Raw genomic sequence first — 24,671 nt, forward strand, 5'->3', positions numbered from 1 at the left:
TGAAGAGACCGAAGATATTAAATAAAAAGGAAAAGTCAAAGAATCATACACATAGGACAAGTTCATCTTGGTAAAAATAAATAAATGAATATATGCTTGGATAGGTATGCAAAGAAAGGGGAGTAGGACAAACACCAAACTACCAATACACGGAACCTCCTCTGGGAGGTCAAGTATGGGGTGAGAGGGACTCTACACTACTGTATCAAAAGCAACAGTAACATTTTCCTATAAGTCTCCCTGGGAATGCATAGGTTATAGTGCCTACTCTTAAATATTGCCACTAATAATACCAGTTAAATCATATAAGTTAATCCAAAGGTCAAGTTCACAAGTCAGTCAAGCACTTAAAACCACACACTCACAATGCAAATACATATATATGTGAGATTATCTGTCCATCTAGCCATCCACCCACCGACACATATGACCTGGGACACCACTGTGATCACTAATATGGGTACTTGTTCCTCATCGATGAACTCTGCTACAGCTTTTTCACTCAGCAATGGGGAAGAGCAGTCCTGGTGTAAAATATAGATATTTTGCAAATTAATCTAGCACAAGATACCAATAATTGACCTCCTATACTCCAGTTGTATTAATTGTGTGAACCCAGGATGAACAAATGCTTAAAACTCAATTTACTCAAGTGTACCCATGTTTTAAAAATATTTGGGCCTACATGCAAGCTCTTGAATTGCTTTTCATTTTGAGGTTTATAATTTTATCATATAAATTTGTAGATATTAAAGATGGTAAATACAACTCTGTACCGACATCCTCACCTAAGCCCTTGCAACATCAACTTGTCACAATATACTTTCCTACTGATCCAGAAGTTACTCTCCAAATTCTTCCCAATACAGTGCTCCAAAGTACTACTGCTAATCAATTAGAATTGCTACGCTACTCGAGAATTATTTACTATCTCTGGTAGTCCATTACCTCAATAGTCTGCGATGAACCACATCTCCCAGTATTCAGAGGCTTGTATAGTTCTCTCCCACTTCTGAGTTTGGCCTAGGTTATGTGATTTGCTCTGATCAACAGGACATGAGCAGGCATAAAACAATCATAGGTTTTATTACATAAATGCTTACACCCAGGGGCTTGTCTTTTTGGAATATTCCCTCTTGGAAGCCCAGCTGCCTTGTTATCAAGCAACTCTAGATAGACCACTAAGGCATGAGAGGCCACGAGAAGACATTGGGAAACTCCGGCCACCATCAAGTTCCAGCTGAATGTATCTGTACGAGTAACCTCAATTACAGCACAGGAAACAGAAGAGCAGTCTGGCTGAGCCCAGTCAACCCAAAGAAAGGTGAGAAATTATAAACCATTGCTGTTTTTAGCTACTAAGTTTTAGGATAGTCAGTTATGTAACAACAGATAACTGGAAGACTAATTCTTGTTCCAAACTGTCAGAATTGCTAATAAAAACCCACACAGATTCTCCATCAAATTCTTCAAGAAATACCTTCAAATTTCACCTATCCAATCAGAGTATTTATTATAGGTCTGGAGAAACAAGGGCACTTTTAAACATTCTCACGTACAAGGGGAGAACATAACTTTGTACAAATCTCCTAGAGGGCAATTGGGCAAAATGTTAAGTAATGAACCTTTTAAAAAGCTCATGAGTGAGTGAAGTGAAAGGCACTCAATCATGTCCAACTCTTTGGGATCCCATGGACTATACAGTCCATGGAATTCTCCAGGCCAGAATACTGGAGTGGGTAGCCTTTCCCTTTTCCAGGGGATCTTCCCAACCCAGGGATCAAAAACCCAGGTCTCCTGCATTGCAGGCAGATTCTTTACCAGCTGAGCCACAAGGGAAGCCCAAGAACACTAGAGTGGGTAGCCTATCCCTTCTCCAGCAGATCTTCCCAACCCAGGAATCGAACTGGGGTCTCCTGCATTGTAGGTGGATTCTTTACCAACTGAGCTACCAGGGAAGACCCAAAAAGCTCATATCCTATCCCAATAATTCCAAGTCTAGGAAACAAACATGCATATAAGAGTATTACATAGGATTTTTCTCACGGCAAAAAGTTGGAAACAGCTATTTAGTTGCTAAGTCGTGTCCAACTCTTTTGGGAACCCAAGGACTGTAGCCCTCCAGGATCCTCTGTCCATGGGATTCTCCAGGCAAGAATACTGGAATGGGTTGCCATTTCCTTCTCCAGGGGATCTCCCCAACCCAGGAATCAAACCTGCATCTCCTGCATTGGCAGGCAGATTCTTTACCAATGAGCCACCAAGGAAGCCTCACAGCCATCTAAAAATAGGATGATTAAACTATTACATATTCATAAGACAGACTATCTGATTAATAAAAAATCTTTCAATGAATAAATATATAGTAACATGAGGACACACAATATAACTTTAATGAAAACAGCATTCAACGCAGTATTAGCAATAAGACCCAAATCTTTAAAAATATTTATGCATATATACTGAAATATTAATAGAAATTCCCTCTGCATAATGGGACTGGGTGATTTTTATTTTCTCTTTTATACTCTTCAGTTTTTTTCCAAATGTTCTATAATAAAAATACATTACTTCTATAATCAGAAAGAAACACTTAACATTATAAAACAGGTTGGAAAAAAGCACACACACTTAAGATGGATTTGGAATCATTCTCTGACATTTCTTTACTAAATTTTTTTAAATGCCATCATTATTAGATGCATCTATATTCCATGGTAGAACAGATTTTTCAAAGTAAATGTAGTACCACAGATGAATTTTCAAGAGAAAAAAATTGACACTAGGTTTAACATGTTACTTTCCTTGCACCATTGTGCTGTACTATAGAAAATGAGCAAGGAGTAATTCCTTGTTTTTTCTGAAGACTGGGCCATACTGTCCCATTTTACTGAGTTTTAAATTTTAGGTTGAACAACTTTACTATAAACATTTAATAAAATGGGTATTATATGCACTTTTAATCAAATTCGGCAAAAGCCGATGGAATTAACTCAATATGAAGACTAAAGCAATTTTTCATCTCAGAGGCAGATTCTCTTTTGAGAACCATATCTATCCCAAAGAAATAACATGTGTAAAGAATCTTAGTCACTTGGAAGGGATGGAGGGAAAGAATGTGTAGAACATCCATGGGATTCGTGCAGTAAGCAAGTCTGGGTAGCATTACTCAAGCACTGACATTGTGTGGGAATCATGAGTGGCTAGTGATTTCAGAAGAACCAGCGGGAACCCCTGGTGCGCTCCAGCAGGGTGGGGTTTTGGCCACAGTGAGACTGTACTGCCACTCGTACTAAATCCAAGTTGGTTTCCTCAGTTCCCCTTGCTCAAGGCAGCCAGGACAGGATTGGTTTCTATGGCTTCATCCTCAGAATTTAACACTTGCTCTCCATTCTCCCAGGTCCAGGCCTGAACTACCCTGTGTGTATCTTCAGCTACTCCCTCTTCAGTGGAAGGCAGAAAGCGGCCTTGCAATCACTGATACGATCACTTCTTAGAAGACTGCAGGTGCTCAAGTTCATGGCCTTCCTGGCCTTTAGCACTGTGCCCTGTATACCAGGGAGGAGCGGTAGTCTCTGATCACACAGACTTTCACACCCAGACTTCCTGCGTGAACCTGGCCTTCCTCTCTTATCGCACGGGTCCTCGGAAGGCTGGCTGATAGTATTATAATCTCAGCTTCAGCTAAGGACAGAGAATGACTGAAGACCAGAGGACCAGTCTTCACTCTAGCGGTGGGCACGGGATACAAGACAGTCAAAGTCCCTAAGATTTTTTATTGGGGAACAGAGAAGAAACCTTATCTTTTGATTTAAACAGCTAAAAGAATGTAATCTGGGGCTGTGAGCAGCTATTTTCCTGGTTAAGTGGAGAAAAGCTTTCTCAAGTGGAAAAAGGTGGGTAAGAAGGGCCTTGAAGGATTCATTTGTGTCACTCCTGGAATTAACATGCGAGAAGAGCTGGCTTTTGCTTATAATAGTTGGCTTTGGGTCACTGACATTTGCAACAGTATGAATCCTAACTAGATGACAAATGAGAAGCAGGAAAATGTCCTGGGATGTTCAGATTTACTTTTCCTACCATCTGTAATAGGTCTTCATTTCAAACATCTCACTGGCTATTATGTGTCGGATGCTGGAAACATGATTATGACACAGTCTCTGCCTCCGAAGAGTTAACAGTCTAGAGAAGCAGTCCCCAAGCTTTTTGGTACCAGACACAGGTTTTGCGGAAGACAGTTTTTCCATGGACTGGGACAGGGCATATGGTTTAGGGATAAGTCGAGCTCAGGTGGGGTTCATGCTCCTGCAAGAATCTAATGCCACCATGGACAGGCAATGGAGCTCGGGTGGTAATGCAAGCAATGGGGAGCACCTGTAAATACAGATGAAGCTTCGCTGGTTGGCCTGCCTCTCACCTCCTGCTGTGCAGCCCTAACAGGGGACCCCTGGTCTAGAAGGATTCTCTTAGGGTTTCTGAAATTACTGGCCACTTCAAAGAATAATTCCCAAGTAGCCAGGAGGCTATTTCTAAGACTTCCCCGAGTGCTTCTGACACGTCGGTGACCTGCACCTCATGAGGCCCACCTTCTACTCCTCTCAGGCCTTTCTAGGATCCACTGAGTTCAGTGGTCTCTAAGCGGACTCTATCTGCTTTACTCATACTCCTCCTGACAGCAGACAGACTTCAGTATTTCCTCTATTCTCCAAATCACAGTAGGCTGAACCATCAACATGTCTAAGTGGAAACAGCATGGTCACTGCCAAGGTCCGTCTCCCAGCAAGCCTCACAGGTCCCCGCGTTATCTTGGCTTCATCCTGGTGCTGGCCACTCAGCTGGGCTTCTGGGCAGATCCTATCTGTATCTTGGAGGAGAATCACATAAGCCACACTTGAGAAACAACTGATTTCCTAATTCATACTGGGACAGACAGACTGTCACATAATGAGAATATTTAAATTTCACAAAAAGCCACATTATAAGGCTTTTGAATAGCATGGAATTAAGATCACTGTCATCATTAAAATTCATCAAGAAATATTTATTGAGGAAGTATTATGAGAAAGGTTTGAGCTGAGGGACAGAAAATACAGCTATAAACAAGCTGCTTTTCCTGAAGGCTACCTACCATGAGTGTATATAGGCAAACAGGTATTAACCAAGCATTGGCTTGATTTTAAAATGTGGTTTTTCAATATACTATTTCTGAAATAAGGATAAAAGGGTTTATTTAATATGGTTATATCTCTCTGTCTCCCCTAAAAAGCTGTTATTATTATTAAATCAGTGGAACTGATGACTACTGGGAGCTTAAAAGAAATACGATGGTTATAGGATTAAGTATTTCATCATAATTCTGTTAAGTGTTAAAAAGAAACATAAGGAGAGAATCTGATGAGGGCAGAACTTTTGTTGGAGGGGCTCCACTAAGTCCCCCCAAAGTCTCATCTAACACAACAGTCAGACTGACCCTTTCAAAGGGCAAAATCAGACCACACTTTTCCTCTGCTCAGACCTGCGACAGCTCCACATCACCCTGTGTTAACAGCCAATTATACCAACCAATGAGGCCCCACACAGCCCTGCCTGTCCTTCTCTGATTGCACTGTTTTTTTCTCCCACACCCATTCCTCTACACTCCTCTCCTGATCCTCCACATCTAGCTCTAATTTTTTTTTTCTTAGAGCACTTATATATGCTTACATACCATAAAACTTATTTACCAATGTTATATTTTCTTTGTCTGATATTCCCTCCCCCACCATGTCACCCCCGAGAAGAGTAGAGTTTGGCAGGTATATTTTGCTTAATGATGTATCCTATTCACTAAGGCATATAATTATGAGTTCAAAATGTATTGAAGAGAATTGGAAGAAAAAATGTGTTGGTGAATGACTAGGTAACTGGAAGACTGTGCCACTGAGACTGAAATAATAGTTAAAATCATAATCATAGTCAGCTTAGCCTTGATCTCTAGTAGACAGTAGAGGGTAACTTCTGTTGCAGTGTTTCTCCTTTTTTCTAAAATTCCACATCACATCAACGCCACCCCAAGTCTTTCATTGGCTACAACAACACTGTCACTCAGGTTACAGTCCAGTCTCAAGCCCAGATGCTATTAATTCTTCATCTGTCAGGTGACTTTGTGCTGCTCTATTCTGATCACTCTGTGGGGTTTCACAGCTGAGCTTAGGAAGAAGGTTTATTCCTTACGTTAGTGAGAAAGGCCTCTTCCATACTGGACCAATTCCTCACAATGCATCTGCTCAAAGCATCATGCACACGTCATAGCATTTATCAGACTGCACGTTTGTGATTATGTTACCACTGTCTCTCCCACTAATTTAACTATAAGCTCCATAAGAGCAAGGTCCATGTCTATTTCATTCACAAAACCTAAAGTGCTCAGCACACAGCGCTTGCGAACTATTTGTTGAATGAGTTACTGGATGAAAGAATATGACAGTGCTGGCTTGGATCTACATATATTATTTGGAGATAAAGCAGCTGAGACAGCACTTTAAGGGGTAGAGGGTATGTTTCTTATTCATGAGGGGAAACAGAAAATAATGTTGGGAGTCCTTTGGAAAGGCCAGATTTTAGCCACCTAAAATGTGATGTCCTTTTTGAGGTAAGCAGCTCAAAAAGCAAACCATCATTAACACCTCTACCTAGAGCTCCCCCCAACCACCAACCCCCTTATTCTGGTCAAGGGCCCCAATCATTCTTGTAGCCACTCAGACACAAAGGCCTCTAAGTAACTTTTGACCTCTCTTTCTCTGACAACCTCCCAGCTCACCAAGACTCCCAAGGCCTGTCAACTCCTCCTTAATAACTTTGATCAATAGCCTCCTTCCTTTCCATTCCCACTGCTACCAACTTGCTTCCAGCACTAACTCCCTCCCAGATTATAGCCACAGACCCAGAAAGGGACTCCTCCATTCCACGTTTTGCCCCTCTCTAAGCCATGCTGCCTGCATTAGAATCTCTCTTAATACCTTCACCTTACGCTATTAACGCTATTATGCTATTAACCAAAAAAAAAACCAAAAAACAAAACAAACAAACAAAAACAACCTATCTGCAGTGGCTTGCCTAGAAATGAAAATCTCAGCCTTACATTCAAAGACCAGACACAACATTGCTGCAAACAGAATTCTTAGTCTGACTTCCCATTATCCTAGCATTTTTTCTAATCACCTACCAGCAGGGCAGTTATCACTATTCATCACTATTTAACCCCTCAAAACCTAATGACCAGTATTTTTTAAATAGAATCTCGGAATTTGGTCATTTCTTTCCATCCACTCGAGAGTGCTAGTGCTGGGCACTATCCTAGGTATTTGGTATACATGTGAATTTCAGCCATGCCCTGAAGGCCTAACTCACTCCTGCCTCCTCAAGCCCTTCCCCTTCAACCTGGCCCTATGTTTCTTCTTCTTTCTCTGACTTCTTAGGATGCCATTTGAGTGACAACCAGCATCACTTTTATATGAACTCCAATTTGCTCATACATAGCTATACATGTCACTTTTCCCCATTTAACCCCAACTTATACATATCTCTATAGAAAGGTGAAAAGGTCCCAGGAGAGAGTATTTGCCCACAAGCGCTGAGAAACCCCTTGTCTTTGTAGGACAGACAGCGGTACCTAAACAGGGATGTTGACATCCCACCAGTTTCGGTGGCCTCTGATTCCTTGACTCTTCCAACCAATTCTTACCCTACTCCCCTTTCCTTCCTCCTTCCTAAACTACACCAGCTTTGACAATCAGAAACACAAACCAAGAAAGAGGTCCATCCACATAAGGGGGAAATCACTTGAGAAATCCAAAAGGGGTTCTCTAAATGCAGTCACTTACACTGTGGGGACTCCTCTGGTCCTACCCCAACTAACTCCTCTGGAGGCTGGAGGCCAGCAGTATCAGCACAGACACCACTTACCAGGGGCTCACCAGATGCTGGCATTAAGCTATAGGCAGGCACTACAAGAAGACACTGAGCAGGCCTGGTCCTGAGCAATGTTCCTGGGACTAAAAAGGACCATGAGATTCCATGATAAAATTCACACTATTTGAAGTCCTGTTATCCCACCCTCGAAACCCCTAAATACACTTAATCACTGAAACATTTATGGGAAAATTTCATAATCTGTCACAAAACACTCTGCTTTTCCTTTATGAGGATGCTGTTTTAAAATCACATGTTTGCTCCATTTTTTTTAAAAACAACCCAACTGCACTGGGTCTTCATGGCTGTGCAGGCTTTCTCTAGTTGTGGTGAGTAGGAGGTACTCTCTAGTTGCTGTGTGCGGGCTTCTCAGTGCAGTGGCTTCTCCTGTTGGGGAGCACAGGCTCTAGGTGCACAGGCTTAGTTGCCCCAAGGCATGTCAAATCTTCCCAGACCAGAGATCGAACCTGCATGTGTCCTTTCATTGACAGAAGGGTTCTTAACCACTGGACCACCAGGGAAATCTCATTTTTTGTTTCCTAGTAAGACTGTATGCTCCAGGAAAGCCTCAGCTGAGTCACCAAATACCTAGAATAGTGCCCAACACCAACACTCTCGAGTGGATGTAAAGAAATGACCAAATTCTGAGATTCTATTAAAAAAAATACTGATCAATAGGTTTTGAGGAGTTAAACAAGCTTTCATGTGCCTACTAACCTACCTACTAACCTAGGGGGTTTCCCAGGTGGCTCAGTGGAATCTGCCTGCCCACATAGGAGATGCAGGTTTGATCCCTGAGTCAGGAAGATCCTCTGGAGAAGGAAATGGCAACCCACTCCAGTATTCTTGCCTGGAAAATCCCATGGGCAAAGGAGACTGGTGCGCTACAGTCTATAGAATCGCAAAGAGTTGGACATAACTGAGTGAGTGAGCACACACATACTAACCTATCCACTGTACTTGTTTCTTTGAAATGATCTCTATTTCCAAGCAACCTATTAATGGAGGGACACATACCATAGGATCTGTTTATACTGCTCTGTATTTTTAGGTCTAGAAGCGACTTAGCCCAGAGACCTTAATTTGAATGATAGTGACTAATATTGAAGCTATAAGACCTACAACAGGCCTTTAACTTCTTTAAGCTTCAGTTTCATCATGAAAAAGGGTGCAAGGGGAGGAGGGGAGAGGAAGGTAAAAAAAGGCTACTGTGAGTATTAAATTCATCGAATGCTGTGTTGAAGTGCCTCACACTAGGAGTCCGGGGGCCCCACACCATCTCCCTTTAATACTCCACATGCTTTTCTCTACACCACAGTTGAAGGTTGAAACCACAGTTCATTGTTATGCTGTACCTAACGAATTAGCATAAAGTGTTTCATACACAGAAGGATTATTCATTCCAAATACTGTTAGGGATATGGAGAAGATGTACAATGTCCATGAATTGTCCTGAAACATGATGTTGCTACACCCAATTCTAATATTATAGTAGAACCATACCAAACAATTTTAAATATCAAATGCACTGCAATATATTCTCACATTCTCACGGCAGCTATGCTCCCTGTCTTCACTCATAGTTTCAGTTGTGATACTCTATGAAGAAACAGATTTTCTTCTCACTTGAAACTTTAAATGGTTATTTCATACTAGAATTCCCCTCACTGCAGATTAGTTTGAAATTCTAAGCATACATTAGATCCAACTATAGCAGATACTGAAATGAAACTTCATTAGTCAAAAAAAAAAAAAAAAATCAAACACTGCTCTATTTGCATATCTAAGTTCGATTTTCAGAACTTTAAATTTAAAATTAAGGGAAAAGGCAATATGAAAATATAACCTCACAACATTTACATACTACTTTATGACCCTGCAAAGACATTTTTTGATCCCCAAACCTGTCACATAAGGCAATGACCTCTAGATAATTAGAACAAAGTTGCTCACTATTCAGAGAGCATTGTTTTAAGATTTACTTAGCACTTTAAATTAACCATCTTAAAGCTTTGAAGCACAAAGTAACAGTCAATGACACATACATTTTAAGCTACCATGACCTGTCATTACAGAGTCATTAAGTAATATTTTCAAGGAGTAAGCAGAAAGCTTTATAACCTTCAAATATATGACTATCTTCTGCACTTTGAGCTGAGTTATTTGAATATTTAAAGCTATACTTCATAAATTATAAAAATCACTGGCAACTTTCAGCATTCTTCCCCAAAAATAAAAAACATGAATTAATTGTTAAAAAGCAATATGGAAACAATAATCAAATTCAGACTCTGTGTATATGTATTTACACACACACACAATAAAATAATTTAGAGGCTGGGTAGCTTAAGGCAAACTTTCTTCATTAAAAACATAAACCTAAATATTTATTGTTACAGTAAAGAATTAATTTTCAAATTTTAACATTTTTCTGGCCAAAGTGACTTAAAGTAAAATACCTTCTCTTTATATTCTGTTTCCTGAAACATGAATTGTTCCTGAAACATGAATTGGTTCATGAAAGAACCAATTTCAAAAACTGTATAAAGTAAACTGATTATCCAGCTCAAATCTATACAACTCTTAACTGTGATCTGCCCCTCTGTTGACATTAGTGAACGCTGTCAACTGTACACACACAACTCTCCCACTGTGGCAACAGAAAGAGACCCAGAGCTTTGGCTCTACTTAGACTTATCTGCGGTTATCTACACACAGCTTAAAGACCGAGATTAAATAGTTAAGCAGGATCTGAAAGCTAAGTAACTTTCCACATTTCCCATACTATCTCTTCTTTGGCACTCTGAGTGCATTATTCTGTAGAATATTGTAAATTCCCAGAACCATATAAAATTCAAAGAAATCTGAAAGTTGGCTGGAACAGAGAAGCTGCCTTTTGCAGCCCGCCTAATTTAAAGATGTGAAGACTGAGCTCCACTGTCTTAGAGGGTCAAGGCCACAGTCGTGCCTTCCTTCTGCTCTTCTTACTGCCCACAGGAATGCGGGTGTTGACACTAAAATATCGATACAATCCAAAGATAAATTCTTCCTGGCCATTTGCCGTTTTGAACCACCACCACCATTTGTTCTGAAGGGAATTGGAGAGTTGAATGTACTTCACGTGGGAACTAAAGTAGAAACAACTCCAGGTCTTGGTCTCCCTTCTTGCTCTGGGAGCCTCCCAGGAACACAGGATTAGGAATAACAAGATGATCAATGGGTCTTTTATCTGCCTTTCATCTTCTCTGTCCCATGTGAACAAAACCCACCCTGCTCACTCCATCACCTCTTTTTATTATAATCTGGTCAATAACCTCCTTTCTTCATCTAACATAGAACCCACAGTGAAAAATATATCCACCAACAGCCATCACTTTCCTACGGCAAACTCCTATCCTTTCTCCTACTCTGAACATTCTAAATATAGTTCACATCCCGGCTGTTTCTCATCTTGCTGTCTTTGCAGACTCCTAAGTTCCAAAGGCATGTTTCTGCTGTTTTATTATGTGGTGTGACAAGGAAAAGAGTTCTTCTGACAACAACCACAATTAAAACGAGATTCAGACATGGTAACATATGTGAGAGTGCTCTGCAAACTGTGAAATTTCAGATACAAGCAGTGCCCCCAGTACACAATAATCAAGCACCCCTAGTTGCTCATAACAACACAAGAAGGTAAAAGGTTCTGAGGAAATGACAGCCCACACTAGAGATTTATCTGACCTTAAAAGAAATTAGTCTTCTGATACAACCCAGAAAGGAAAAACAGTAGCACCTAATGTTCAGCAAATCATGTATTTCTCAATGGTTGTTTTAAACTTCTACTTAAAAGAAGTTTAGAGGTTTAATGAATGCATATTTCTAAAACGTGCTCAACTTTAGAACAAATTACCTTCATAAAGTAAATTCTTTATTGCTACCTTTGGACACAACGATTGGCTGTCTCCCAATACCACATGATGAAAACCCGCTAGCTTAAAAATGCACGTAGAATTAAAGTCAAATTATTACAGCTTTCTGAATGCAGTCCTTACGTGCCTGAGAAACTTAGGCATGACACAAGTAAGATTCTAATTTGTTTATGTCAACATAAAAGAAACTCTAATCAAAAGGGCTAGTGAAACAAAAGAAAACTCGGTCTTTTCTAACAGCTTAGTTCTAAATTAAAACATACATATTCGGCCTGCACAGAGTAACATTTTGCACTGCCAAATAAACATTCATCTAAGGATGTACACATTCACCAAAATTTAAATAATATTGAGAACTACAGTGTTACTCCTATTCTATAAGATCAGCAAGGCTTAATGTACAGCAGTTAAGATTATACTGGATACAAATAAACGAACTCCATCCAAAAAAAGCTGTCTTCGGAAATATCAATACTTTGTCCAAAAAAAAAAAAGAATCCCTTTCATGACAATACAAACTCACTTTAATTCAGGATGAAAAAGAACTCTAAAGAAAACAGTTGGTGACTCTGCACTTTACTCATGCCTTTGTTTTTTAGGCCATCTAATGATGCACAGCACAATCTCCAAATAAAAGATGCAAATCAAACATATCCAGGGAAGGACCACATCATGAAACCGTACTCCATTCCTATATCTTCATTCTGCTTTCTCCATTTCTACATCCAAAACAAGCAAGCACAGCTAGTATCTGTATGTTTCCCTTAATATTTTATAAAAAATCATTCTAAAAAAATGTTTAAGCCATGTAGATAATTATAATTTCATGAGGTATGGCATCATCTTTAAAATGGCACTCAGTAAAGTGCCTTATTGGGCTGGATGAAGCAGAGGTACCTTAAGCTAGCCATCTGTTATTATTAATAAGCCAATGACATCTCAACCAAATCTCATAGTTAAGCATTCTCCTTCAAGCCTCAGTTCCTTAAAATGAAACAAAAAATTTTAAAACAAGCTCTTAAGTAAACAGTTTCTAATTTAAAATGAAGATAAAACCACCTTTATGTTCTCGAGGGATAAAAAAAAAAATCTTCCTACATAATGTTTGACCTCAAACTGGTGTATCCATCTCCAAGCACTGTCAAGTTAACAGTTAAGAGAAATTATTTCAATATTCTACAAAATTAATTTAAAGATTAGGACTGGTCAATTGTCCTTAAGTGCTACTGAAAGCCTTTTATTCAAACACAAATGCCAGTAAAACATTTAGATATGAAACTTTGAAACTTAGCTCTATTTACATAAACTGAAGCAAATTACAAACAATGCTCCCACAGATGTTTGTGAAATATTCCGTATTTATTTGTTTTTACTTTCAGCCCTGTCACTATCCATCAAACTGTAACCTAGCTTTACATCACTTTCACTACTTATTAATAGCTCTGGTCAAAATACACATGAACAGAATTCACTTTAAAAGAAAAAAGGTAACATGCTAAAGACAAACTACTACAATCACTCAAGAATATATACAGAAGCCCCAAAAACGTAACGGTGGCCATAAATGATCTAACTGCTAAATCAATGAATGCCCAGACAAATAACATAAGAAAATTGAGTGTTGTCTTTTACCTCAAATTCCAACACTCATAATGCATAAAATCAATAAAATACGATAAACCTTAAGAAATCATGATTGTACCTCGACATACAACCAAAGGTTAATCACAACATCTGAATTACCAAGGGAAAAAAATCATAATTAAAAAGACTCACTTTATATAGTATCTTGCACCTTCAAAAGTATATGCTTCTTCCCAGCCAGTGGGCAAATCTAAAAAACATGTATTTCACAATCAGTATTACTTCAACAGAACAGCATAGTAAGTTTCAAACCATTTTTAATTATTTCTTTTCACGATCAATGATTTTCATTTATTAAGTTTCTAATCCCACCCCCCAAAAAAGCATTAGACTGGTAGTAAAATTCATAGTAGATACAACATCATTTTGGGGGAATGGCAATTCATATGTAATGCCACCAGAAAACTATCAACCACATTAGAGATTATCTGACAGAATTATACACTTTGATGAGAGTGGAGAGGAAAAGAAGCCAAGGGATGGCTTCTAATCCCAAGTAAATACCCATGAACAGCAGGCCAAAATACCTCCCAAAATCAAAGAAAAAGACTGCATAAAAGGTAACACCCACTTCTTCCTAAGGATGTTGAGTCTATTTAAGACCACACCTTTCAGCTACATAAGTGAATCCATCCGGGAAGTGTCACTGATGAGAGAGAACTTCCTAAGTATTTAATTAAGGGGAATGAAATCTGACATCACATGCTTTATACATGTGTGTTTCTACAGACCTGGCTTGCAGAGATGTGAAGTTTCAAGTCATAAACCTGGCAAGAATGCTGGTGAATGATGGTAACATTCTGTGCTTGCCAATTACTTACAAACGACCAGTGGCTTGGATTTAATCATGATACCGCTCTGAAATAAAAAACCACTGATGTGTGTGCAAAATCAAAGCAAAATAAACCAAACCAGGAAAAAAAAAAAAAAAATCAAGATCATCTCTCAAAAATCAAATTAACCTAAAATCACAGAATAAAATTTTTCTGACGTGTGAATGTTATCAAACCTGGAGAGTTAATACGATAAAAATATGTATTTCACATAGCCAAAATAATCATGGACCTATTCCACGACACGATGAGGCTACATAACCTAAACATCACATTGTCTCTTGTGACACAAACCTGTTACTATCCATAAGGCAAAGAGGCCATTGAAGTTGACTGTATGTATGACAAACACCAAAATGTACATTTCAGTCAAAGAGGACACTGAGGAGTTAAGAAATATGACGATGAATTAGTCAGAAATGCCTTAAAAATGGAACCTCATCATGCTTGCTACACCAGCTTTCTCTTTCCTCCTCCACCTTTTTGCAAATTTGGGGATATTAGTCACTGTGCTGAACTCCAGCATGTAATACAGGAGACAGGCTTGTTCAATAACCTGGCAACTTTAAGAGAGAACCTCGGAGTTATAGAGGAAATATCCCGGAAGACTAGCTCTACAGAGCTTTTCTGAAGCCGGCCTCACCTTCCACCCAAACTGTTCTCAAGCCTTTCCAATCACCAGTAACAGAAGCAGGCCAGGAAGAGAACACATGTTACGTTTCAAAGGCAAACAAGTTTCAAGAATGTACACAAAGACTGACAAAAGAAAGCCAGAGCAGCACTGAAGCTCCAATCTTCTCTTCTCCAGCTCAGCTCACAGGCAGCCTTCAAACCAGCTACCCAAGGCACCGAGCTGGTTCCCCGGCGACCCTCTCCAATCGGGGACCCAGGCCCGCACGCGGGACGCCCCTACCCCCACCCCCAGCACGCCCACCGGCTCCAGGCAGCGTGTGCGACCTCGGTGCTGCCGCCGGGGACTTTGAATCGGGCTGGCGGGCAACTGCAGCTGCAAATGCCTCCTCCGGCCCCGGCTGCATGAGGCAAAGAGCCCAGATTTCCCCAGCCTCTCCGGCGCGGGGAACGATCGGAGAACCCCCGAACTCCTCACCTCCTCCATCAGCCACCTTACCCTCAAGTCCCACCTCAGAGGAGGAAGCCGCCCGGGAGGTTGTGGATACGTTCTCCGGGCGGACCGGAGGCAGGATCCCGGGGCTGTACGATGGGAGAGGGAAAGGACTTCCTAAAAGGTGGCAAGGGGGCCGGGGGGCGGCAGGAGGACTCAGGAGTGGCCGCGGGGGGAGCAACTCAGGGTCCCAGCTTTCCCGGGAGAGGGGAGTGGGCCACCCTACGAGGGTGGGGGGCGGAAGGTGAGCAGTTTAGGATGGGACAGAGGGCGCCACGGGCTGGCGGCGATCCGAGGCGGAGGATAGGGGCGTCCGGAGACTCGAGGGAAGTCCCCCGGCGGGCACCCCCCTCCCCGGTTCCCTCTACCTGCGGCCGCCCCCGCCGGCCTCCGCCCCACCTCGCCGCCTCCCGGGAGACGGCGGCTCGGGGCAGGTAGCGAGGCAGGGAAGCGGGCGACCCGGGCTCTGCCGCCTCCTCCCGGCGGAGCCCAACTCCTCTCGGGCCCGGCCGGGCTCGGCGTTACCTGTGCTCTGCCGCCGGTGCCCGGTGACCACGGCCTCGCCGGTGACGGGGTGCAGCCAGGTGGTGCTCTTCGCCTCCTCGCTGCAGGGGTGGGGAGAGAAGAAGCCGAGACGGGGCGTGAGTGGGGGCGCCGTGGGGAGCCGAGGGGGCCGGAGCGGCACCGACCCGCCGCGCTGTCCCGCGGTCGCCAGCCTCCCGCCCCCCTCCGGGCCCCCCGCGCCGGCCCCGGTCCTTTACTTGATGAAGAAGACGCGGCCGCCCCTGGTGATCCCGTAAGTCCACGAGCGGGGCAGGGAGCAGATCCACTCCAGGTTCAGATCCGCCGCCATGTCTGATCCCCAGCCGCCGCCGCCGCCTTGTCCTGCTGCCGCCGCGGCTGCCGAGGGAGGAGGGAGCGAGCCAGCGAACGAGCAGAGCGAGCGCGGCCGGAGCGCGCCTCCCCGGCCCGGCGCGCCCCCGCGCGCGCCCTACCCCCTCGGGCGGCGCCCGCCCCGCCGCCCGGGCTGGGTCGGGCCCGCGCCGCCGCCCCTCCGCATCCTCCGCGGCCGCCGGCCGGCCGCCCCGCCGCGCGCTCGGGGGATGGGCGAGCGGCGCCGCGCCCCGCGGCCAGACCCCTCCCTCCCGCGCCTCCCCACCGCCCCCGCCGCCCGAGCGAAGGTTCCGGGATCGATTGGAAAAAAAAAAAAAAAAGGCGTCCTGCCCCCCGGGCTTTGCCTAAGGCTTCCCAGCCCCAAGCGCGATTCAAAGAGAGCGTAATCTGAACACCCCTGGTTGCTCTCTCTCTAAAACAACAGAAACACAGCATCTGAGCTTTGTTTTATAAGAGCTATTGGGTATCTAAGATTTTTCCCCCCAAAAGAAAAATATATATACATATGTGTGTGTATGTGTGTGTGTGTGTGTATATATATATATATATATCGCCTTAAAAAGGAAGGCCGTTTTTATTCAAGCACACGGAAGGTTTTTCCTGTTTGTGTTTTGTGTGCCAGATAGCAACGGTTTGACAAGTTGCCACAGACCTACAAATAAGAGTGAATTCAGACTCGACACAACAAGTTTGCCTCTTCCTGGACCACTTAAATCTTTTAACATTTTGTAAAATACAAACTTGTCTTTTTCTCTTACTTTTTTAAAACTTCAGTTATTTACCAACCTGAATTTCTACTTTCTTATATCTCCTATAAATTATAATATTAGCTAACTGTACAGAGCCTTTGAAACCGTGTACGTTTTTGAAGTCCCTACAACAGTCCTGTGGATAGTACTATAATCCCCATTTTACAGATGGGAAAAATAAAGTTTGAAGAAACTTGCCCAAGCGTCCCCATGGACTGCAGCCCACCAGGCTTCTCTGTCCATGGAATTCTCCAGGCAAGAATACTGGAGTGGATTGCCATTTCCTACTCTAGGGGATCTTTCCGACCCGGGGATCAAACTGAAGTCTCCTGCATTGGCAGGTGGATTCTTTACACTGCACCACATGGGTAGCCCTCAAGGTCATAGTACTAAGTGACAAAGCCTGTATTTTAAGTGACTGTAAAATTTCAAAAGTCTATTTGTATAATCACATTGCTATACTTATTTTAAGTCCCACCTTTCCTCTGCCCTCCCACCCTTTTTTGTTGTTTTGCTTTGTTTTTAAACAGAGAATGGCAGATTTCGTTGCAACTAAGATCTCCCTTAAGGCCAGCTAAGAGCTCTGGCCTCCTCTTATTGTCTCTGATGCTCAGCCACACTTGGAATTGCTTCTGTGTCTTTGCAGCAAGATGACTCATGCCAACAGGAGTACACAGCTCAATAATAATAGTACTACTTGGTATTCTCATAGCACCTTTTTCTGACCAGTTTGGGGGACCTCTGAAGAATTATCTTACTCATATTCTCAAATGCTCAAAGAGGCAAATCTTTTTCAACAGTTACAGAAACTAAGTCAGGAAAAGGGTAAATGACCTTGGCCGAAGCAAGATCCAGCCACTAAGATGGAGCCTGGATGAGAATGCAGTTTCATTGGACTTTTATCTCTCATCCTCTAATTCCCCAAGGCCATTCTGTCTTTGGTGAAAAGGAGTCTGCAATTACTGCTATAATTTTCCTGTCCATCTGCATACACAGGGGAAAAAAATAACATCACTTTAATGTTTCTCTCTTTTCGGTTCCTTTGCATTCTCCTCTTTCATTTCATTACTTCTTGACATCTTATCTCCTGCCCAGTCTCTGGAAAAATGAGGTGTTTTTTTTTTTTTTTTTTTTTTTAATCAATGAATAACTAGCAGGAAATGTTCCACATTACCATCAGTGGTCACAGGATGTAACATAGCAAGAAAATCAAGAGGTATTGACTTTATATCGTGCTATCATTATATACTGAAAAATCTAAAGTAAGTCTTTAATATCATAATAATAACTTTAGAAATCTAGTACCTGTTAGTACAGTAGTATCATTTGACTTTTTGACTTCATACTGCTGAGAAGTCATTAAGTTGACCATAGGTTGTATGGAGATTTCATTTTACCTGTGAATCTTTGATTTACAAGATTCATGAATGCAAGGCATATTTCAAAAAGTGATAGAGATTCACTTAATAAAAATGTGTATCTTACAAAATCACATTTGCAGTGCTTAAATAATAACCTAAAATCTTATGTACAATTCCCTATGTCTCAAAATTTAGGAAAGGCAGTAAATAAAGTTAGTGACAATATACAAAATGAGGCGTATACAAAATGCTCCTGATTTGGAAAAGTAATAGTCCCTGTGGCTTCAGGGAAGCAATTAAAAGTGGCTTCGTACGTTAGAATGTGAGGTACTCTGGATAATTTTCGCCCTTAATGAGTAAAGCTATTTTCTTTAAATTTTCCTTGAATGTCCTTTCTCTGCAGCTTTATTGCCTTACCCAGGTCTGCTTTACTATTTGTGTGTACATGTAGGAAGCAAAGAATCATGTCTTTTCCATCACTGAATCCTTCCCAACCTTGAGTCAGTTCTCAGATGGTTATTGGATTTCATTTTCTTCCTAGCCTTGACCTCCCAGCAGAGTTAGTTTCCAGTAACACATCCCCTTTTTATCACTCTGTACCTCTTCAATAACTGACTCAGATCTAAACTCCTATCTAACCTCTGCTTTTTATTATTTTTATACTTCCATCTTATGAAACCATTCCATTTCATACATCATGATCTACCTTTTTGAGGAGTATCAGCCTATGACTGTTGCAGCTTCTCTGGAAAAGAAGTTTAAAAGTGCTGAGCACTAAAAGTAAACATCACTCTGTCTATATATAGAGGACAATCCTTGTCCTAAAGAGCTTCCAGTTCAAATATAACAGAAAAATACACACTGTGACAAGAAAAATCAGAGAAAAATTTCTTAAAATATGTAAAAGAGAACAAAGTGACATCTTAGAAAACAGCAAATAAATTTTTCCCCCTTTTAATGGAAATGATAAAAGCATGAGCTCTGGGAAGTAGACAGAGGCTCTAGAAAGAGAAATTTCTATTTCACTATCAAGAACCATCTCTTATTCATGTACAGTGTTATTGTTCAGGTGCTCAGTCGTGTCTGACTCTTTGCCACCCCATGGACTGCAGTACTCCAGGCTTCCCTCTCCTTCCCTATCTCCGTGAGTTTGCTGAAATTCATGTCCATTGAGTCAGTGATGCCATCCAACTATCTCATCCTCTGTCGCCCACTTCTCCTCCTGTCCTCAATATTTCCATTTACCAACAAAGTTTTGTGACTTTGATTAGGTTGTATTTCCAACTATGTTTGTGTTACCTTATATGTTGTGTTACTTTATTCATTCACAGACTAAAGAATATTGTAAACAGTTCCTTTATTTACTCAACTATAGCATGTATTATTGTTTTTGTTTAGTTGCTAAGTCATGTCTGACTCTTGTGACCTCACGGACTGTAGCCCACCAAGCTCCTCTGTCCATAGGATTTCCCAGGTATCAAACCTGCATCTCTTGCCTTGACAAGCAGATTCTTTACCGCTGAGCCACCAGGGAAAGTGAAAGTGAAAATTGCTCAGTTGTGTCTGACTCTGCGACCCCAAGGACTATAAAGTCCATGGAATTCTTCAGGCCAGAATACTGGAGTGGGTAGCCATTCCCTTCTCCAGGGGATCTTCCCAAACCAGTGATCAAACCCAGGCCTCCTGCATTGCAGGCAAATTCTTTACCAGCTGAGCAACCAGGGAAACCTCTATATATCAAGAGAAGTTGTGAGGAGGGGCAAATAGAGGATGCAATTAGCTTATTGAAAATCCAGAGAGAAAAGATGGAAATTGAGGATCTAAAAGAAGACAAATAATGTTTCAAAGTCAATGTTTTAGAGATTTCTTTTTCTGTTAAAGAATAAATTGATCAAAGAGTTATAGTTGAAATTATTTCCCTCTTTCATTCAATGGCCATTTATAGAATCTCTACTGTATATGAGGTACCAGCTGGGTGAGAGGAATCAGAATCTTGGCCTTCTCTTGGAGGCTTAGAAAGAAAGATGGAGATGTAAATATTGAAGTACAGTTTAGAAGAAGCATCTCTACCCTTCGCATAGAAATAAACCACAGCAATTGCTCTCTAAGGGTGTCTTGTGAACCCTCAAGGCTTATCCCAAACTACAGTCTTTTTATGTTGATGTTTTGGAGAGCTCTTCAATTCTAAACGGGGATAATTGAAAGAAATATGTAGTAGCACTAGTAACCCTATTACTGGCTGATCCGTCTACCACAGCTGGGGTTCTAGGCTAAGTTGGCATCTGCTTGGAGGCTTGGAGAGTCACAGGGATGGATATCAAAAATGTCTTCAAGGAACTTACCTGTGAATCTCTGGATTCGTTCAAATTAAACACCTCTTCCTTTATCCCTGTCATCAAAGCTTCAGTCATCTGCTTTTTTCTTTGCTGTAAAAGGACTTCCACCAGGGAAATCCTTAACACTTCTTTTAATTCTCCACCATTTGCATTTTGGTCTTTTCTTTGGTGGCTCAGTCAGTAAAGAGTCTACCTGCAATGCGGGAGACCTGGGTTCAATCCCAGGATGGGGAAGATCCCATGGAAAAAGAAATAGCAACCCACTCCAGTGTTCTTGCCTGGAGAATTCCATGGACAGAGGAGCATGGTGGGCTACAGTCCATAGGGTGACAAAGAGTCAGACATGACTGAGTGACAAACACTTTCATTTTCACTTTCAGTGGTTAAGACTCCATGCTTCCACTCCAAGGGACACAAGTTAGATCTCTGGTTGAGGAAGATCCCACATGCTGCAGGGAAAAAGAAGTATTCTGTGATGCACAGGCAAGAGGCTGGATACAGTGAGTCATGAGTCTGGCTGAATTTCCTGACTTTGCCATGAATCAGTGTTTGCCTTTAAACAAGTCATTTAACCTCCATTCCCGTCTCAGACCTCTGGATTCTCATCTGTCAAGTAAGGGCATTGGTCTATTTAGTACGTCACCCGTGATTCTCTTTGGTTCTGAAGTTCTCTGCTTTCATGGGGTGAGCATTCCAGTAGCTGAAGCTGGGGCTGTTTCATCACTGTGAACAGACACAAGTAAGACGCCTGTTGTATAAAACTGTTTAGGATTTTCTGCTACTCAGATGGTTTATTATAGAAAACTTTGGAAAAACAATTTAGAAAGTTCTTTCACATGCAGTGTCATATTTAACTTGTGCATAGGTATTATTAATGTATTATAAACAAGAATATGGGCTCCACAAATGTATTATGTAATCTAGCCATTAAGTGGCAAACTTAGGGCTTGAGCCTGGTCGATTTCGATGAGACTTAGGGTTTGGATGTTCAATTTCAAATTCTGTCCATAAGGGATTCCCCTCCTAGCCAAGCTCCATTCATTCACTCTCTTCCTTACCTGTAATCACTCTCTCCCTACTGCAGCCCATGTCTGCTCTCACCACGTCACTGCACCTGCTCTTCTGAGTCACCAGGTCCCTCCTGAAGGCTGCCAAGTCCAGTAGATGCTTTCAGCTCCAAGCGTTCTTGATCTCCCTTCTGTAATCTATATGTCACCACTTCCACTCCTTGAAACTTTCCATTTTGGAGTTTCTTAACGTCACTTCCTTGTGGTTCTCCTCCTGCTCTTTGCTCTAAACCATCTGCAGCATAGTCACCTGGTAGCTTATCTCAGTGTTGATTCCTGGGCCTCCCCCAGATCCATTCAACCACAACCTCTGAGGATTAGACCAAGGAATGCACATCTGACTATATCACTTCAGTGATTTTTGTATGCATTAATGTCTTAGAACCACCGCCCGATATGATGATAATTCCTAGCTTATTTCCAGCCTATACCTCTCTCCTGAGTTCTAGACCATATCAAATTTCTTTCTAGACATATTTCTTCTGGAATATCCCTTCTGGGTGGTCCTCAATAACTCAAATTCAACATTCCCAAACAAGTCATTTTCCTCCAAATACTTGCCCCACCCCGTGTGTTCCCCTCTTATTGACTGATTTGTTGTTATTGTTGTTGTTGAGTCACTAAGTCACGTCCAACTCTTTGCAACCGCATTGACTGCAGCACACCAGGCTCCTCTGTCCTCCGCTATCCCCTAGAGTTTGCTCGAATTCATGTCCGCTGCGTCAGTGAATGGTACCAGCATCCAAACAAACATCCACACCAGAAACTTCAGAATCATCCTTCCGTAACCAGTTAATAAACTGTATTAATTATTCATTAAATATATCACAAAGCTATCCCCTTCCTCACTTCTCAGGTCCTAATATGAGCATTCATTGCCACTACAAGAAGGATTATTTTTTTAAATGCAAATCAGATTATGTTTCTTTCTTGCAGAAAATCTTCTCAAGGCTCAAAAAACTGAGAAAACAAATCCTAAGCTTGTTGCCTGGTATTCCAGACCCTTCTTGATCTGAGCCCTGCCCACCCACTGGTCACCATGAGTTGCCTGAGTGTGTGCTCAGTCACGTCAGCATCTTCAGCTCTTTCCACCCTATGGACTACAGTCCACCAGGCTCCTCTGTCCATGGGATTCTCCAGGCAAGGGTACTGGAGTGGGTTGCAATACCCTCTTCCAGGGAATCTTCCCAACCCAGGGATTGAAGCTGTATCTCCTGTGTCTCCTGCATTGCAGGCAAATTCTTTACCGCTGAGCCACCAGGGAAGCCCAAGCTTACTGTTCTCTAATTGAGCCAGGCTCTTTCAGGTCTCCTTACATGCTCCTCTCTCTCCCTACAATGTCCTCTTCCCTGTTTACCTAACAAACTCCTACTTATGTTTACACTCTTAGCTCAAGACTTCCACTAAGAAACCATCTCTGGGGGACTTCCCTGGTAGTCCAGTGGTTAAAACTCTGCACTCCACTGCAAGGGGCACAGATTCAATCCCTGGTCAGGGAAGTAGGATCCTGCATGCCTGATGGGGTGGCCAAAAAGAGAAACCATCCTTGATTCCTTTGGGTCAACAAGCTACTCCTTCTGCCATATTCCCATACCTTCTCTACTGAATTGCTCTTATAGTCTACATCTCTTTCTCCATCCTAATTCCCTCAATGAAAATGTTTTATCTATCTTTATCACCTAACATTCAATAAACATTGCTTATGTGAATGAATAATAACACTGATATTTACATAGTGCACTGTATTTTATGAAGCACTCCTTATTTGATACTTATTTCTGTTTTTATTACTGCAAGTTGCCAGTGAGTCACGCTTCTTTCCTTTCTTAGATTTAACATTCTGTTTAGCTTTTTATAGAATATCCCATATAGAAGAGAAAAAAAAAATGGCATGAGCCCAAGACCAGCATAGCAGTATATGAAAATAGCTGTTTTCTGTATAACTGTCTACCTGGCTTAAAGAATAGTAAGATTTGCAGTTCTATTGAGTGAGATATTGAAGGACAGAAAGGATTAAGCATTGTCTGTAATTGCTAAAGGGCCTTATGGCATCTTCTTTTGAATGTAAGTTCTTCCTAGAAAAAGCAATATTGATAAAAATAATACGTAGTACCTAGAAAATCAGATACTATAGCTGAATGAACTGGAGGAAAAAACAAACTTACAATCATGAATTATGTGTGTAGCTGTACGTGATAGAGGTTATCAGATCTCATGCCCTAAGGCCAAGGAATAAGTGAAAGAAAGAAAGGGAGTCATTTTCTCCCTCATTGTTAGTGTTTTGGGCATCTCAGGTGGCTCAGTGGGTAAAGAATCCACCTGCCAAAATTTAGGAGATGCAGGTTTGATCCCTGGGTCCGGAAGATCCCCTCGAGGAGGGCATGGCAACCCACTCCAGTATTTTTGCCTGGAGGATTTCATGGACAGAGGAGTCTGATGGGCTACAGTCCCCAGGGTCACAAAGAGTTGGACACAACTGAAGTGACTAAGCAATGCATGTTAGTACTTTACGTTCTGAATAGATGACTTTTTCTTCAATATTTTGAGTCACTGCTTGCTTAAAGCAAGAGATTTTCTCCCAACTCATCTTATTGTAGAAAACTACGTGCGTGTACATGTCTGCATATATTTGCAGGTGCGTCGTTCTGAGCCCAACGCTATCATTTGTATAGAGTAGATAGAAATAGCTCTTTATCTCGCTGTTTTGTTTGTTTTAGTATTTATTTGTTTATTTGGCTGTGTCAGTTCTTAGCTGTGGCATGCAGGATCTTTGTTACATCATGTGAGATCTTTCACTGTGGTG

General features: G+C 41.8%; 1 protein-coding gene across 7 annotated transcripts in view; it reads right to left on the bottom strand.

The window, feature by feature from the left end:
• PLEKHA5 (pleckstrin homology domain containing A5) overlaps nt 1-16,378 on the bottom strand; it is a 262,192-nt gene extending 245,814 nt beyond the window's left edge. For all 7 annotated transcript variants that reach the window (XM_086401863.1, XM_086401862.1, XM_086401861.1 and 4 more), the window contains exons 1-3: nt 16,223-16,378; nt 15,987-16,066; nt 13,638-13,695 (exon numbers count right to left, since the gene is read on the bottom strand). In XM_086401863.1, the coding sequence (XP_086257989.1) occupies nt 13,638-13,695; nt 15,987-16,066; nt 16,223-16,314 (230 nt within the window). In that variant the 5' untranslated portion in view covers nt 16,315-16,378. The remainder of the gene's footprint in view (nt 1-13,637; nt 13,696-15,986; nt 16,067-16,222) is intronic.
• Between the last annotated feature and the right edge of the window lie 8,293 nt (nt 16,379-24,671).

The sequence above is a fragment of the Bos grunniens genome, chromosome 5, assembly GCF_055505025.1.
Source record: "Bos grunniens cultivar Pamir isolate PY7600 chromosome 5, Bosgru_T2T1.0, whole genome shotgun sequence".
NCBI lineage: Eukaryota > Metazoa > Chordata > Mammalia > Artiodactyla > Bovidae > Bos > Bos grunniens.